The 18,457-nt window shown below is 35.9% G+C and overlaps 1 protein-coding gene across 5 annotated transcripts in view; it reads left to right on the top strand.

The window, feature by feature from the left end:
- Nucleotides 1–18,457, top strand: part of ATP8A1 (ATPase phospholipid transporting 8A1) — a 226,199-nt gene that overhangs the window by 51,032 nt on the left and 156,710 nt on the right. For 2 of the 5 annotated variants that reach the window (XM_061164668.1, XM_061164664.1), the window contains exons 6-9: nucleotides 4,585–4,625; nucleotides 13,767–13,840; nucleotides 16,354–16,423; nucleotides 17,956–18,083. In XM_061164668.1, the coding sequence (XP_061020651.1) occupies nucleotides 4,585–4,625; nucleotides 13,767–13,840; nucleotides 16,354–16,423; nucleotides 17,956–18,083 (313 nt within the window). Of the gene's footprint in view, nucleotides 1–4,584; nucleotides 4,626–10,546; nucleotides 10,621–13,766; nucleotides 13,841–16,353; nucleotides 16,424–17,955; nucleotides 18,084–18,457 lie in introns of those variants that run through there. The other 3 variants (XM_061164663.1, XM_061164667.1, XM_061164666.1) reach the window with 3 other exon arrangements.

Genomic DNA, 18,457 nt, shown 5'->3' with positions numbered 1-18,457 from the left:
AGAGGGGGGTGCTGCAGAAGGGTCAGGTGGGGGGTCGAGGGTGTAGGTGGGTTCGAATGTGTCTGGAGAAACCATCCAAGCCAGGTTGAAGGGAATGAGTGTTTGGGGAGGATGAAGAACTGATGCAGATTCAGATGGTTTTCTAGGTTTCCATGAAAGTGGCCACGCTTCTCACCTCCCTGGTGGAGCAGACTCCCTGGCGTGGTCTGCTGGGCTTGGTGAGCCTGTTGTGACCCTTCCAGCCTGTAAGGGGAACCCAGTGGAGTGGTTCAGAGCTATTTTTGGATGTGAACGGACAAACCTCTTCCAAGTGGCAGCATTTCAAGGAGGGTTGGTTAAGTTACAGAGCTGGAGGGGGTGGTGCAAAGCTGACATCAGAGGACGTTCGTATCCCAAACACACAGGACCGTGAGTGCATGTACTGGTTGCATAACCTTTTCCAGCTGTTCACATTGGGGTCATTTTAGGAACTTCCGAAGCTGAGAAGGTTATTTTAAGCAAATGTTTAAATAGTTCATTGGCATCATTTTATGTAGCTGTTTGTTATTGAGTTATAGTTCATATACTGTAAAATTCATTATTTTCAAGTGTACAGTTCAGCGTTTTTTAGTATATTCACAGCATTATGCATCCATCACCACTATCTGATTCCAGAATATTTTCATCACCTCTAAAAGAAACCCCAGACATATAAGCAGTCAGTCCCCACTGCCCTCTTCCATGAGCCCCTGACAACCACTAATCTACTTTTTCTATCTCTATGGATTTCTCTACTCTGGGCATTTTGCATAAAGGGGACCACTCGATGTGTAGCCTTTTGTGTCTGGCTCATCTTCAGGAGTCATCCAGTTGTCACATGTGTCAGCACGTCATTCCTTTTATATGACTGAGTAATGTTCCATTGTGGGGATATACCCCTATTGTTTAACCGTCCATTGGTGGATGGACATTTGGGTTGTTCCCGCTTTCTAGTTATGAACAGTGATGGGGTAAACAGTTGTGCACAGGTCCTTGTGTGAATGTGTCTCAGTTCTCTTGGACACACACTTAGGTGTGAAATTCCTGTGTCTCATGACAGCTCTGTGCTGAGCCTTTTGAGGAGATGCCAAGGTTTTTCCTCTGCAGCCGTTTTTTAAACTTTGTGTGTATACTTTTAATAGGACACCTACTAGGGAGCAGGGCTTTATCTTCAGTAAATCTGCTACTGTGGCTTTATATGAACACATGAGCATCAGTGCATCCGCTTTCCACCCAGTGAGTGTTGACTGGGCACCTTTGTGTTGCTGCGTGGACACACTGGCAATACAGTGTGAGCGGAAAGAGAAGATTCTCAAGTCACAGATCTTGGAGTCTGGGGAAAGAGAAATTTTTTTTTTTTCCACATAAGAGCAGAAGTTTAAAAATAAGATTGAACAATAAATATGAACAATAAAAATGAACAATGAGGCATATGAGGACAATAAAACTGCCAAAAAATCATAATACAGCATTATTAACAAACTGAAATTAATTTTCTTAGAAAATATTGCTACAAAACAAACAAAAAAATCCTACCAGAACTAATAAGTGAATTCAACAAAATTAATGGTGACAGGGTCATTGTATGAAAGTTTAAGGCATTTCTGTGTACCACCAATGACTAATTGGAAAATGTAGTAAAAAAATACAACTTACGGAAAAAAGTCATCAAATATCAAGAAGTAGGTCTAATAAAAGACCTATGCACTGTAAACTACAAAAGCATATTGGAAAAAATTTATGAGAACATAAATTAATAGAAAGGTATAGCTTGTCTGGACTTCCCATGAATTGAAAACCTTGAGCCCGAAATCAAAATCCTAAGACGGTTTAGAATTTTTTTTTTTTTAGAATTGACAATTCAGTTTTAAAATTTACTTGGAAATGCAAAGAATTCAAAATAGCCCAACAATATTGGAAAAGAGCAATGTGGGAAGACTCCCTAAATTCAGGACTTACTGTAGAGTTACAGTGATCAAGGCGTGGTACATATTGGTATGAAAAATGTGTAAACTGATCAGTGGCATAAATACAAAATCCAAAAATCAGTCCCCCATAGTACCATGTCAATTTAATGGTGGAAATAAACTTTTTTAAACAGAATCTCAGATACACTGTTTGAAACTTCAGTACAAAAATATTGTGTAATTCATTGCATGTGAGATGCAAAACTCACTTATGGTGAATAATTTATATTTGCCTCGGGATGGGAGGATGGATGGATGGTAAAGGGGTACAGGAGTCTTTCTGGAGTTCTGTATCTCATTCTGAGCAGCGGATTCACAGATGTTTACATTTTTTTTAAACTCATTGGACAGAACACGTTAACGTCTATATAGCTGGTTATAAGTTACACCTCAGTGAAGGATAGAAACACCTCACGTGTGTGAGCCGGGCAGGTCTCCTAAATAAGGGAAGTCGGCTGTATGTCCAGCAGTGGGAAACCAGAAACAAGCGTGGTGATGGAGCCGTGAGCCTCATCCCAAGTGGTGACCCCTGCTGTCCCAGCCGCAGGTCACAGTGCAGGACGTGACCAGGCTTCTAGATGAGCCTTAAGTCTTCCTTTTCATGTCAAACCTCTTAATTTTAAAAATACTGGACACTGATTTTTAAACAATGGGGTACTGCAGTGGGAGAATGTTTACTTATATGAGATGGGATTAGAAGAAAATCAATGACAATAGTCCTATTGAACAGGATTTTTTTTTTTCTAATTTAAATCTATGCAGATTTTTGCCCCATCATTCAGTCATGTACATTTGAACAGCACTTTTCCAGTGTTCCTTGTTGAGTACTTAATATTGTAGCCACTGTGATTAAGGGCAAAATGCTCTTATTTGTTTATTCTTTGTAACAGCTAATTTTGAGGAAGATATTGCTTGGCACTGATGGAGACGGCGTCTAAACCCAGGACTTTTTACTCTTAAGCGTTGTGCTCTGAAACGCTTGTGCTCCAGGGGCAGTTTTACGGGTGGACAGTGCTAAGTCATCTCAGTCGTGTCCAACTCTTTGTGACCCCAAGAACTGTAGCCCGCCATTCTTCTCTGTCCGTGGGATTCTCCAGGCAAGAATACTGGAGTGGGTTTCCATTCCTGCCTCCAGGGGATCTACCTGACCCAGGGATCAAACCTGTGTCCCTTACGTCTCCTGCATTGGCAGAAGGGTTCTTCACCACTAGCGCCCCCAGTGTGGGTGAGTTCTGTAGGCATTAGTCTTGTGCTTTTGGGCCTAGGGGTCAGTTTTAGATGCTGGGGCTCAGATCCTTCACCCCCAACTGTACACTGAACCTTAAACATTCATATAGTTACTGGAAATTCTTTGGTGTTAGCTCTTCCTCTTGGAATTATTTAAATTCCTGAAGTTGATTCACCAAAATTCACTGTAAGATGCTCCTCCTTGCACTTACCTGTTTTGCGCTGGAGAGTCTTACGTGACAGGAATGCTGCGGAGTGCTAGAGATAAAGAAATGAATGAGACATAGTCCCTGGGTTCAGGAAATTTTGAAACACTATAAGATTATATTTAGATTAGAATATTTTATATTATAGCACTGGTTTTCAGACCTGTGAGTATGTAATTAGTGTTAGGTTTGCTATTGCACATTTTAGAGATTATCATTGTGATTTACTTAAGAGGGTTCAGCCTTCATCTCTTCTAACATCAAAAGAAACTGAATCTAATGTTTTCATGCCTTTAAGTTATTCACCTTGCAAATATTTACCCAGCAGCTACTTAGCACTGTACTGTTTCCAGAGAATATTGTATCAAACAAAGCAAATGTTAGCTTTGCCTTCATGGAATTTACTGTAAGGATAATTTGTTGACTGACCTTGACTTACTCTTTTTCTTAACTCCATGCTGTGCCATCTACTTCACTTTATTCTCTCTTCTGTTTTATCTGTTAGTGTCTGTGGTCATATTCAGTATTCTGCCACAGATGCATTGTAGGAATAAAAGGAAAGTAAACCAAATAACTTTACTGTTGCAAACCAGTAATAAAACTCTGAGAAATTTCAGCCCCTCATTCATAATTTAATTGTAGCCCTCTTTTGTTTCTTCTCAGTAAACCAGATATACAAATATTTGCTATTTTCCATTATTTTAAAGCTAAAAGTACATTTTTTTTTAATCTACTGGTTTATGTATTAAATTTTTACTACCCAGCTTGAAATCCATTCCTTCTATGCTTGTAAACCTCTTTTTCTTTTTTTAGCATTGCTACTGTTCTGGCTTCTGAAATTTTTTAAGCTTGTCACTCCCTTTTTCAAGCATTTTTGTGGCTTTCTCCTCCAGTCAAGCCCTGTAATTCTCTTGTGTGCTAAAGAAAGCCCTTGGCAAAAGATTACCTTGTTAGTAATATTTTACTGTGAGATATAAAGTGTACATTGGTTGTTTCTTTGTATAATTTTATGTATCTTTGCTGTTACAATTAGTTTTTAAACCTGTAAAAATTGTTACCAGTTCATTTATTTGAAGCTATTCATTTAAAAATGATCATTTCATCAGAGGTAGGCTTTTGATGAGTAATAAAAATGTTCTTAAAACTATCACCTTTTCTCTTTCCAGTTTTGAGAAATGGTGCTTGGGAAATTGTGCACTGGGAAAAGGTATGCATTGATTTTTATTTTGTTACAGGAGAAGACATGCATAGAGGTGTACTCTAGTAGATGTAATTTTTGTGTGTGATATAAGCAAATGTCAAGGATTCCACTGATGTGAAAGCTGTTTAGTAAGTAATGTAATCATACATGGAATCTTCTTCAGTTAGTCATTTCCATTTAATAATTCTGCAATATATTAGAAAGACTAGTATCTTAAAGTTATATTTAGAACTTTTTGTTTCTTTCATAGTATATTTTGAGTACTGTTTTCATAGATTTCATTTAACCATGGACTGTTTTGTGTTGTAGTTTTTTTGCTTTAATCATCTACTGTCCAAGTAAAACAAAAATTACATTCTGATAGTTCACATTTGTATATCTTACTACAAATTCATTTATTGTGACTAATCACATTTATACATTACTAATTCATTTTTTTCTTAAGAGTCTTACTAACTAAATATCATCTTCTAACTAGCTGAAAATCAGTTCCATAACATCAAGAAGTTAATTTGCTCATAGGACCTCTAACACGACAGTTAATGAGTTGAGTCACAATTTAGCAAGTGTTATCCAAATGTTCATATGCTTTTCAGACCCCAGTTTCAAAAGGTAAGCTATGATTGTTAGTTCTCCTTTAGTTCTGGAAGACCATTTAACCTCCAGTCATCCACAAGTGAATAACTTTCCTAACTTTGTAAGAGACTTTTTGGAGCAAGGCCACTCCACCCCGGGACCTTGTTTTCTGATATTGCTAGGACAACAGATGTGTAAGGACACCTACACAGACAGTTGCATTTCCAAGTTAAAGGCCACGCCCTTGATTCTGCCCTGTGACATTCACAGTCAGCTTGTATCCTCCCAGGTAACAGGAATCCCTCTGAACTAACTGCATTTTGATTTTAAATCAGTGGCCAGAATAAAGATTGACATCTCCTTTTCTGGATATTTGAAAAGTCATTACTCTCCCTCTTTTTGGTTTTTGACATGAAAGTAACAAAGAGGAAAATACTTTTCCTTTCCTTATTTCTGTATCAGTTACCTCTTTTTCAGAGGCACAAGATAGAAAAAACAAAAAGTTCAGTTTACTGTTTCAAAAGAAGTTTCCCTTATGCTCTTATATAGTACTTGTGGATTTAAACACTAGAGAGAAGACAAGTAGGATGTAGTCAACTACAATAAATTGATTTTTATTATAAATATATTTCATTTACTAGGATTGTCAGGGTAATTAACATAAATGCATATCCAAAGGAATTGATAACAATTTCTTCTTACCTCGAGTGCTTGCTTAGAAAATAAATTAGTTGTAAAGTCGGGAGATAACCATCCACTACCTCACCCTAAAATTAATTTTAATTCATTTTAATGTTCTATTTTCCTATTGGGCAGTCATTATTCCAAGACTGAGTAGATTACTTTAACTTTTCCAATTTTTCACAGTAAAGAAAATTAATTTACCAGCCCATGATTGATAGCATTCTCAGTTGTCTTGGAGTTCGGTGCCACGCCTTCCCTGGATACCTCACTTTGAGAAACAGAGGGGTGGAATTTAACATGCTGCAGAAAGTCATCCAGCCAAAATGAACTGATGTAACTTAATACTGGAAGCAGACAGTTAGCTAATTAGAGTTAATAAAAGTTGGCTCAGTGATGAATCCAATATAAATATTCAGGAGTTGACATGACTTTCTTCAGCAATAACAATTTAGAAAAATACAATGAGAAAAGATCTCATTCCTAGTGGCATGTGGGATGCTTACAAATAAACTTGAAATATATATATGACTGCTGTAAAGAAAACCTTGAAACTTTAAGTGTTAAAGTTTCACATAAATAGGCAAATGTGTCATATTCCTAGAAAAACACAGCCCCACTTCTTCAAAAGTAATGATATAGCATAACCTCAGGGAAATGATCATTTCTTTTTCCTTGAGAGTTTACTAAATTATTCATTGTAACTTCAAAAACAGACAGTTGAGAAAATAGAAGACTATTTTGGAAAATTAACAGTGTGCAAGGATTAAGTATAAATAAAATGAAAAGTTATTAAAATAGTGTGGATCTGTTGCACGTATATACTTTGATGAATAGCATAAAACAAAACAAAAAAAAGAATGCTTTGAACTAAAGCCTATTTAATATTTAATAAAAGAGGGGAAAATCACTGATAAAAGGATTATTTAATAAATCATGTTGGGACCACAGATTAGCAGTTTTGAGAATAGTACAATTTATGTCTAAGTCATAGCCTAGGCTAAAATAAATTTCAGTTGACTAGAAGAAAATGTTAAAATATTGTTTTTGAAAAACATACAAATAGAATGAAAAACCTTAACATTTGGAGTAGAACGTTCAAAAAAAACCTACATGCAAGTTGAGAGAGAGATATCTGCTAGTTTTGATCTGACGAAGAGGGGGGGAGTAGAACAAGATCAACATCTCAAGGATTTATTTAAATCTAGTATGCAGCACTCAAATAAACAGAGAAATTATGGAAATATTTGCACCAAGTATGACAAAAGATTGAAATTACTGTTATCTAGATAGGAAATAAAAGTTGACAAAAACTAACAAGAAATGTAATAAGCAACCAGCCTCAGTATAATATTCAACCTAATAGTACAAGTTGCAAATTTAAACAATATTGAGGTCTCATTTGCTATCAAGGAAAAATTTTTATATTTCAGAATTTTTATAAAGTCTTTTATTCACATAGTATTGTAGATTTAGCAATTTAGGTCTTCATATTGACAACCACAAAAAAAAAAAAAAGATTTCTGGGAATTCACCCCAAGAAAATATTATCATTTAACATTATTTATAATAGCAAAAAGTTAACAATATATGGATATCCAGAAATAGTGAAAGCATTTTATAAATAAATTATGACATTCTATACTCTGGTATATTTAGTGACAAGTAAAAGCTGTAATTTCAAATGTTGTGGCAACTCACAGAAAAATTTTATAGCATCACTCAACAAATACTTATTGAATATATGTGCTAAGCAGTAAGCTCACAATAGAGTCATAGAATAATCAGAGGCGAAAAGAATGGGATGGTGTACACCAAGATGCTGGTGACGTAGAAATGATTCATTGAACACTAAGTGAACTGGTGTGAAAACAGCCTGGCTGTTGTGTTAGCCAGACTGTAAGGCAAGTCTTTTCTTTAGCTTATGTGATATTTTGTGCAATTAAAAATGAAATCAATAAAGCAAAACCAGGAGTCTGATCCATTTGCCAGCGTAATATGATAAACGTTGGTGCAAATGGGCTTTAAGCTCAGGGTTCTTTCTTTCTTGGCCTCTCTGAGTGTGTGGCTGCTGCGGTCACTTTTTAATGTTTCTTGGAGGACCTACAGATTTGCACAGTGTCCACCCTGTCATTCATAGATGGGCAAACTTCAGCTCTCAAACACTTGCAGTTTATCCCTCCAGTTTTTGTTTGGAAGGCTTTTCTTTGTTGCACAAGGTTAAATTGCCAGTATCTGGTTTTCTAAGAAAATATTACAATCACAAAGCCCTGAGAAAGGCGTTGAATCCCCACTCTTGAAAGTCAACAGCTGTCTTCTTTACTCTTAACCACGGAGATCAGCTCTTAAGGTTAAGATACAGTTGAGACTGTTCACATGTTTTTGAATTAGTAGCAGACAGAAAAATTAGGTGAAGAATCTTAGAATCAACATATATTTCAGGCTTTAAAGAAAAGCATGGAATAGTAGGCCGTATGCCCCTGTAAAAGTCACTCTATTCAGCTGCTTTAATGCCTGAAGTTTCTACCATGCAATCTAGTTCTTTGGGTTGAGAATTCATATCTTCAGAAATTCCTTCGTAAAAACATAAATATGCTGGAGTCTGCAATTGAGCAATCAGATCTTCAGTCTATTATACTCTGATAACCTTTTTCATAATCCACAATTATAATCTCTAATGTTAATGACATGAGAAGGCTCAAGGTAGTGGCCAGAAGCCCTAAGTACTTTTTTAAACTTAAGTATTTTGGGGACTAAAACTGTTTTGTCATGATAACTTTGATTAGAACAACGTGGTCAAAGAATTTTTGGCATCTTGACTTTCTGTTCTGTCTATTCCTATGCACATACCAGACTGAAAACCGAGATGAATGGCACATTAGAGGCTCAGAACCCAATAAGAAAGAGATGTTTGAGAAAGTGAGTTAAAACCTCGGCATCAGAAGGCGGGAGTAATCCCTTCTCAGTGCAGTGAGAACAGCCTTAGCACTCTCCGAGCCCTTGGTCTTCCCAAGCCTTTGGGGTAACCATGTTAGACCTTGTAAGATGCTGGTACTTTCTTTTAGTTTTCAGTTTTCTAACTGTAAGCCTTTCATTGGTCTTACAATGAATGAAGATTTTGGAAAATAGTGCAATTTGTTAGAGTCTAACAGACTAATGAAAATTCCTAACATTGTAGCACAGACAGACGTGGTTCTGACTTTATGAAGAATATAGTCTGATTGAAGAGCAAATGTTAACACACAGGAGATGATTAAGCAGCAGTTAAATGGTTACCTGTATAGAATTCTCTCCTGGTGCTCTGGCTGCGGAGAACTTTGTTCTGTTTATCTTGCTTTTAGTGAGTGCTATCAGAGCATTGTTAAAATGCATTACTTTAAGGGTCAGTATATACCTATACTTGCTATTTTTTGTTTTCCCAGTTTCCCTTTTTTTTTTAAGAAAGGGGGTGTTTGATTCCAAAGTCCCTGACAGTTTGTCAATCTCAGAGAGTCCAGATTTCATTTGAAACAAATCTCTTTTGAATCAAGGTATTCAGAGTTTCCCTACCTGGATAACCAGCATACATACCATAGATGAGAAGGTCTCCTCCAACTTCCCTAACTGGTCTCTCCCGCGGTATATAACTAGACCACAGTGGGCTGTCTCTTATTGTGATTCCCACTGAGGACATCCGTCTCTTCTCCACACCACCACCACCCGCCCCCCACCCCAGCCCGTGCAGAAAAGTATTTTGGGGTTCAAGGAAAAGTAGAGAGGGGAGAGAACAAAAAGGCTTTAACACTGCCCCCCATAAGAAAAAGGGCTTTTCTTCTCTTGATTAAATAGTAAAACTTTTAGATTGTTTTGGCTGCTAAGAGTGAGGTCTAATTTCGTGGCTATCAGTGTAATTTGCTCAACTTGGCCAGCACACCAAGTTGCTACTTAGTTGGAGTTACTGTTTGCCAAAAGCTCTGTGACATTAAAAGCTCTTTAAATTCCTTCTAAGTTTCCGGACACAGTATATCTTTAATTTGTCTTCAGATGGTGCTCACACTAATGCTAACAGGTAGTAAAATAAGAGAGAGACTTAAACTGGTTTTTCTTTTTTAATTTAAAATGCAGTGATCATTTCATTATATTTGCTTATGTAAAATCAGACTTTGCAGACAGCTCAATGTGGGTTTGAGTCTAAGCTCTTCCTCTGTGGTCTTGGGGAATAACTGAGAATCTAAAACTCTTTTTTTTCCCTCTCTAAATTATGAATTTTAACTAGGATTCATCTGAGGAGTAGTGATATATACATACATAGTTTTTCCAGTTGTATTAAGATTCCCTTAAACAGGGTAATGATTTCATCTGAAAAATTCCTCCTTTTTATTTTTATGTCATAGGGAGAGAATGATGAGAAGATGAGATGTCAATTAAGTGACCAGAGTGGATGAAATTGGTTTTTATTAAGCTATGTTACTTAGGTGGCACAGTACAGATTCCTTATTTGTTTTTTCGTTTTAAGGGATTGCTCCCTCCTTGGCCTCACTTCTAGATAATTTTATGCCATTTTGTCAAGATAAGTGGTTCTTGTTTGCCAATAAACATTTTTTACTGTATTCTCTGCTTAAATACAATGGGTTGTGTATTTGTAACTATTTTCAATGCAGATAATTAACCAATTCCCAGTTTTCTTTCAGGTAAATGTTGGAGATATAGTTATAATAAAAGGCAAAGAGTATATACCTGCTGACACTGTACTTCTCTCATCAAGGTAGAGATACCTACTGATGCTCAAACAGTGTAGAGGATGGTTTCTCTACCCTGCGTTGACCTTGTGATTTCTCCAAGGAAATAAAGAATAAACGAAGAATTTTAAGCCTCTCTAATGATTTTGAACTAAACATTAAAAAGATTGATTGGGCTTAAAGGACTGTTTCATGTTTGCCATATAGAATAAGTGATCGGTGCTATGCTTTAAAATTCAGAAATTATAATTACAGTTAAGAGTCTACGCTCCCTCTGAATGTGCTCAGATCTGTTTTGTATAGACTACTAACTCTTGTAAGATTTCCTATCACTTATTTTATATAATACATGGATTGGGTACTATTGATTTATCTTGCAATCTTCATTCATGATAAATTCCTTTATGACACATTCATGTATCCCTCCAAAGTTTCTTGATCTCTGTGGTGCGTTGGTACAAGAAAATGGATAAATGAGTTCTTTTTTGTCATCTTGTCGTTTGAAATAGTATATTCTTCCAACAAAAATTAAAGCACTTTTTTCTTTCTTCTGAGTTCTTTCTTACTGAATTTAGATAGTTTTTGTTTTGCTCGTATTTAAGATAGTCATCAATTGGTCATATGGCACTGTAACCCTTTAAAGAATGTGACTTTCAAATGGCTTTAGGCTTAAAAACTGTAAAGCTAGTCCTAATATAAATTAAGAAAAATGTTTTTACTATTTTAGAGGTTGTTTATCATCATTTCCTTGGACAGTTTTATTTGTAAGATCCACATATAAATATGGACAGTGTCCTTTTTTCAAAATCTGTTTAATCAGGTCATTATTTAAACTGATTGAATTTATGACAAATTAGGGAAACTTAACTGAGCAGTAAGAGTTTTCTAGATATTTATAGAAGTAAGTCTGCAGGTAGTTGAAGTAACTATAGTAATTTTTTTGTATTTTATAGCTGGGAACTTTTGGTGCCACTTACCTATTGGTGTTTTGTTTGTTTTTTTTTTTTCCCCAGAAGGACTAAAATTAATAGCTTTTAAAAACAACCTTTCTGCTTTTAGTTCCCTCTGCTTCTAGCTTTATCAGGGCACGTTTCTAAAACTGAAGGGTGCTGGTAATGGTCCCTGTGAGGATGAGCCGACAGTACGCTTGCTGTCCTTGGAGCAAATCCCAGGGTCTTGTCTTGGCATGGTTTTTCTGAACCAGAAACTTACTGTCTCAAACCTTGACTTCACATCTTTCAAAGTGAGGAAGATGGATTAAATGATCAGACTCTTAATATTCCCTGATTCTGCTTTCAGTTTAAGCTGATAGTCTTTTAAGTTTTAAGGATGGCTAACCAGCAGAATGAGACACACTTGGTGGTACTCAGTAGAAGTTTGATAGAGGTAATGAATGATGGACCATCTGAATATCATACAACAAAGTTCAAAAGGATAGTGAAGCGTTCCAGCACTTTAGGAAACTTTTGATATTTTCCTGATTAAACTTATTATGGAGCCATAACTTATCATAGAAACCATCATATGCTGAAACATTAAGTACAATTTTCATTTTTATATGCTGAGAAATATGAAGATAATTGACTATGCTACCTTGAATTTATATTTAATTCTGAGTTGAAAGTTTTTAAAATATTTTTCATCTGTCTCTATCCAATCCAAACTCCTAATAAGCTATATGCTTGTGTTTCTTAAACTTGAGGACATTTTTACAAGATTTCTTTTCTCAGCATTAAAAGCATTTGTTGGTGGCTATCAATATTGGTTGATCAAAATGGTTTCCGTATCTTAATATACATCTACTATGGTTAACTTCCTTCAGATGATTACTTTTAAAAAGATTATCTGATTCACTGCTCTTTATTATTTAATGGAATCAAAGTAAAGTATAAAGCTTGTGCTACTAAATAGTTCTACCTAGTAACAAAATACCACCTTTCTGGGGGGTTCTATTGGTTTTTAAAAATTTTTTTCTCAAAATATTTTTGCATTACTTGGATCTTGTGAACCTACATTAGCCTCAAGAAGTAGGTAGAAGCTTTTGCCACCATTAACAGAAAGATGAATTTTGACTTTGTCTTATTTTTAGTCATTTCACTTTATCCATTGACTGGGTCAGGGTTGGAATACCTAACTCCTAATCTAGTATCTCATTATACTACCCTATCCACTGTCAAAATAAGGACATGGTGATTTTCACCAGCAAGTGAGCAAAAAGCAAAACAAGAGTTTATAATATTCTAATTTCTAAATTTTTAATTTATTAATACTAATAGTACATCTTCTTAGAGGCGGTTTGAAATTAAAGTGTGAACATGGTTGAAAGTTACTGTGTTTCATTGATTTTCATTTTGAAATGAAGAAACTGAAATTTTAACATATGACAAAAAACACATATACGGGTTCACAAAGTATAAAATACTGTAAAATAAACCAAGCTGTTAATCCAGTTTCAGACAGATTCTTGCCATGTCTATTTCATATCTTCTCTGAAAAATTTCTCCTAGATTCAAAGACTTGTTCTCCCAAACTGTTCATTACCAAAACTTTATTGGTAAATAATTCAGAAGTCTACAATTATAACTTCCCAGATCCATGCCTTTGCAGCTTTACATTAAATATATTAAGATGTTTATGCAATTAACCTTTGAAATGTTTTGTAATCAGAACATTTTAATGAAGATTTTTTTAGTATGGGTGTATAGAGATAGTATAGTATACTTTGTTTTTCAAAAGCCTAAAAGTAGTTTTCACCATTATCTCTTTTCTTTTTAGATAGGAGTGGATTTACAATAGATGGCAAGAGAGTGAGGAATTGGAGAAAGGAAAATCTGTTAGATAAATTAGCTCTCTATATAAAAACATGCTTTTATTTAGTTTGCTCAGATATGCTTATGAGTAAAATTTCAGAAACAAAAGTTTCTGTATTAAAAATTGAAAATTGGGCCTAAAAGCAAATAAGTGATTCTTAAATATTCCATTTTCTTGTGCCTTTAGACCTGATCAAAATAAGTTTTGAAAAAATTGGCATTAGACATTTTTATTAACATGTATTATTTTCTATAATAATTTCAAACTTTCTGTCTCTTTTGTCCATTTGTTTGGTTTTTTTTCCCCCTCTGTTATTCATTTTTTTTGTTTTGTTTTAATTATTTTAAACTGGGACCTGTAGGTGGCAGTAGGGGAGATAGTGAAAGTGACCAATGGGGAGCATCTCCCAGCAGATCTCATCAGCCTGTCCTCAAGGTTAGAGCCGCTGAGTTGCCCAGGGTGTGTGTGTGTGGATCCTCACCTTTCACCAGAAAGCAGCTTGCACCCAAAGATGGTTGAGCTTTGTGTCTCTTCCTTGAAAGCACAAACATTTTATACTTCTCGGTGATGGATATTTCACAGATGTTTCAAAGTCCTTTTATGAATACATTGTTGAATAATGTTCATCCCTCGAGTGGGCAAATTCAGCTCCTGTTGTTATCAACAGGAGTCAGAGTCCATGAGGCATGCTGGTAAAGGTAGATTTTAATTTCCTATGCATCATTACTATATATTCATTTTAACAACTTGCCTAAATACTAAGGCTTCATTTAGTACCTCTCCAGGATACTGTTCTGAACAATGTTGAGATTTACATGAAAAACTGTTACTGAGAAATTTTTTTAATTTTAAACATTTGTCCTATATTTGAGATTTTCTACAAGTTCAGTAGAATCCCATAGCAGTTGTGGCTATAATTTGGGCTTGTAGGGCTTACAGAGGACCCCCTGCACAAAGCTGGATGTGGTACAGTTGATACTGCATGCTTTGGGATCAGTGTGTATCCCACTTGTAACTAGTGACAACATGCACTTTACTCTGATCAACTTCAGCTGTCTCCTGTGTCTGTCTTGTGATACGCATCTTGTTTCATCTTTCCACTAACTAATCTAAAAGCCTGCTTTGCCTTTCGGTAGTTTGTGTTTTGAACGTCATCATAATTTGCTGAAATAATTATTATCTAGCATGATTCCTCATCTGAGACTTCTTGCTGCCTTTTCGTAACATTGTCAAGAACTCCTGCAAAAACAGTTGTTTTAAGAGATTGAGAATGTTCTGAATTTGGATATATGTTTTATTTACCCCATTTCAAAGAGAAACCAGGCATTTAACTTTCCAACTTACTTGCCATTTAAGGTTCTAGAAAAGTTGTTTTGTGGGAGAAAAAAAAGATAGACCATTATTCTCATTTGATCTGAGAATGGCCTTGGCTATAATGATCAGTAGAAGTTTATTGCTTTTCACTGTTAAAATATGGAATTGACAATGGTCATTTAGCATTTGTCATCCTTCTGTATTATCAGAAGATATGTTTTATAAAATTTTATAAACCATTTTTATTTTGAATATATACATAAGTAAATTACAAATTGGGAGTAATTGATAGAACTAAATTACTATTGTGACAGTAATAAAAAATAAAACCTTAATTGATAAAGTGAAAATATAGATATTGAAAAACTTGTCCAGTTGGGGAAAAAAGTATCAGCCTTTATGGAAGAAAAGCAAAGTCCATAGAGAAATTAAAGGACTTGCAAGTTTACTTTAAAATGAATCTGTAAAATATTTGATTAATGACCACGAATTTCAGTACTTTTCACAAGTCTTCAAGCCATAAAACTAAGCCGTGTGCTCATGTCTAAAAGTCAGAATCTTCTGCTTTACACATGTACAAATTGGAAGTTGATTAGAAAATTCCAGGTGTTTGTGACTTGGAAATTTCTGTGAGTATACATACTTATCAGAAATTACATTCATAGTTATTATATGATGATAATTGATTGGCTTTTCATATAAGCAAATGCTGTTAAGTTTGATGCAACTTCAAAATGTTTTTCCTTATAGTTGAGGATCAGATCATAGCGGCTGCAGGCTCACCTGGCTGTAATCGCTGAGCAAGTAAAATTAGCACTTGAAGGGGCAGATTACAGATTGCTCGCGGGGGTGTACCTGTGGCAACACCAGAGAACAGGGGCCCTTAACACCAGCCACCGCACACCGAACTTGCCTAAAACACTCTCGTGGGGACCCATAGAGTGAACCGTCTAGGTTCAGGTCATGGCCAAGGTGGCTGATTTTTTGCTGCCTCACTAATCTCTGAAGCAGCTCTAAGAAACAGAACAGGGAAAATAAGGGAAAGAAAGTGTATATACACTTTCATTGTAAAATATTTTCGTACAGTTTTTTAAAGTAGCCTTAAAATTTAAATATTATGGTCCACATAAGCTTATTCATCTTTTCTAAAGATGTAGTATAATACTATCCAAACATGCAAATGCAAGTTTATAGAAGCAACAATCTGGAATTTTCTAATCCATCTCTTAATTTACATGTGGGCTATGAGCATGAGATCTCACTTGATATTTTTGAGCTAAAGGTATGACACAAAGCTGCTTTACATTTCAGATACAGTCTGTGTTGGGTCTATATGAAGAAAGATTTAAGCATAGGGTGACAAATCTAATTATTTACATGATCTTGAAGGTCAGTACTGATTGTTGTCAGGATATTGCTTTGGGGTCCTCTGGCTGAACATCTGATCCATGGGTTGTCATGCATGGGTTCTGCCTGGCAGCATTTTGTGGTTAGAATGAAAGACGTCAAGAAACTAAGTAACTAAACCTTTGTTTAGAATGAAAGGCTTCAGTGAGTCTAAGCATTTTAAATAAGTTATTATTATGATTTCCTTTCCCAACTAAATCTTTATGCTTTTCCATTTAAAAAAACAGTGAGCCCCAGGCCATGTGCTACATTGAAACATCCAACTTAGATGGTGAAACAAACCTGAAAATTAGACAGGTAAGATCAAATATAGGTTTGTGGAATTATTACTGTTCCCTTACATGGAATTGAGAACTTTTTTGGAGAGGAAGAAAACTTTACTCTTCTAGGTTCTTCTGGCTGGTCTAAGAATGAAATTGACATGAGACCTATTAACAGGAGAAAAATCAAATTTAATTTCATACATAATGGAATCCCGCATACATGAGAGCCTCAAAGACAGCAATGCGAATCTGAGCTAAGGAATGGGAAGACCTGGGGGTCATTTACAGGATGATAAGAAGAGCAGATGTTTGGTAATTAGATGTGTGCCCTGCCAGATGGATGGGCCCACTTTAAATAAAGTTTATCTCTGGCAATAACTCTTCTCTGGGAAAAGCCCGTAATTTAAGTTCTTCTAGATAGTTAAGGGAGGGACAGTAGTTTCCCTTGAACCCTCAGGATCTCCACTGCCTTTAGCTCAAAATAATTCTCATGCAAAAATGAAACATTTTTGAGTTTTGTTCTGAACCCCTATAGCTTTATTTCTTAATATTATTGTCTCGAGTTGAGGCAGTTCTGTTCACTTGCAAGTCTTTCCTCATTGAACCACAATGAAGTGGTTTTATAAACTGGAAGAGTTAAATATTACAGAAAATTCAGTTTTACTTGCCTGATTAAATGTGATTCATCAGATAGGAATGATTTTGTAATATTTTTAATATTTTATGTAAAAGCCATTACTCTGATAATATTAGTAGTTCTCAGTGCTGTTACATGTGTCAGCTTGTTTATTTTTCCCCTTCACCTGGCCCATATCATTTGGCTTTGCCACATGTAAAAGATGCCTAAAGGCTCCCTCATCTCAGAGAACTGGTTAGGTTTCTGTGTTTATTTCTCATACCTTTCCTAATAGAAAGTCACTGTAAGGTTTTTAAGGTTTTAAAAGGGACATTAAAGAAAGTATCCTCTTGGGTCCTAGACAAATGGTGAAAATGACATGTGAGAAGGTTGGGTTGTGGTGGAAGCAGAGGTCATCCCAGCACCTGAACTCAACCTGCCGTGGGGTAGTGAAGGCTGCTCAGAGACAGCCGACTCTTGGTGGACGGAGGGAGAAGCTGTTAGGAGCTTTCCTTCTCCGTGGACTGAAAGACTAAAAACAGCTACTCTCTTGGCATAGATTCTAGTTGTTTTACATTCCCTTTCTGAGATTCAGCAGACAGATTTAGACTGCCTAATGCTAAATATCTTATTTTTGGAAGCAAACAATTCTTTGAAGTCTTTAATTCAAAATATCCTTGCAGACTAGTTTATAATCTCTTTAAGATATTTTAGAATTTTCGCAAAATCTGCCCTGTTCTCCTAAATACCTACGTTCAAAAAAAACCTACATGCAAGTTGAGAGGAAGATATCTGCTAGTTTTGATCTGACGAAGAGAGGGGGGGAATAATTGTTCTAAAATAGTGGGATCTCTTAGATTTTAAGGTGTGGATGAATTCAGAATTCCCTGCTCCCTCCCACATACAACTTATTTAATATACTCTATGCTAATTTAAAAATTTCTAAACAGGGCTTACCAGCAACATCAGATATAAAAGACATTGACAGTTTGATGAGACTTTCTGGCAGAATTGAGTGTGAAAGTCCAAACAGACATCTCTATGATTTTGTTGGAAACATAAGGCTTGATGGACACAGGTATGTAAATTGGTCTTCATAAAAACACACAAGTCACTCTGTTGTAGGGTATTACTGACCTTGGTAGATATTTTCTTATTCTCTCCATTTGATAAGTCAAACTCTCTTTCTTAAGAATTTTTGTGTTACTTCTACCCAGAGTTCTTTGGTGAGAGTGCTCCTAACGCCGTACACCTCACGTAGCTGAAGGCTTCCCAGGGCTCCTGTCGGCCGAGGAGCCGGATATTTTCCTGGATATGCCAGGCTGCTGGCACACTGTTTAGTGGTTTCTTCTCTGGCCAGAATACTGACAGACGTAGCTGTCATTCTCTGTGACCTGGGTCCTTTCCTGTAATCTCTGATGCCTCAAGGAGCTCAGACTCTACCCACCGGGG

The sequence above is a fragment of the Dama dama genome, chromosome 17, assembly GCF_033118175.1.
Source record: "Dama dama isolate Ldn47 chromosome 17, ASM3311817v1, whole genome shotgun sequence".
Lineage (NCBI taxonomy): Eukaryota > Metazoa > Chordata > Mammalia > Artiodactyla > Cervidae > Dama > Dama dama.
This window is presented reverse-complemented; position numbering and strand designations above follow the sequence as displayed.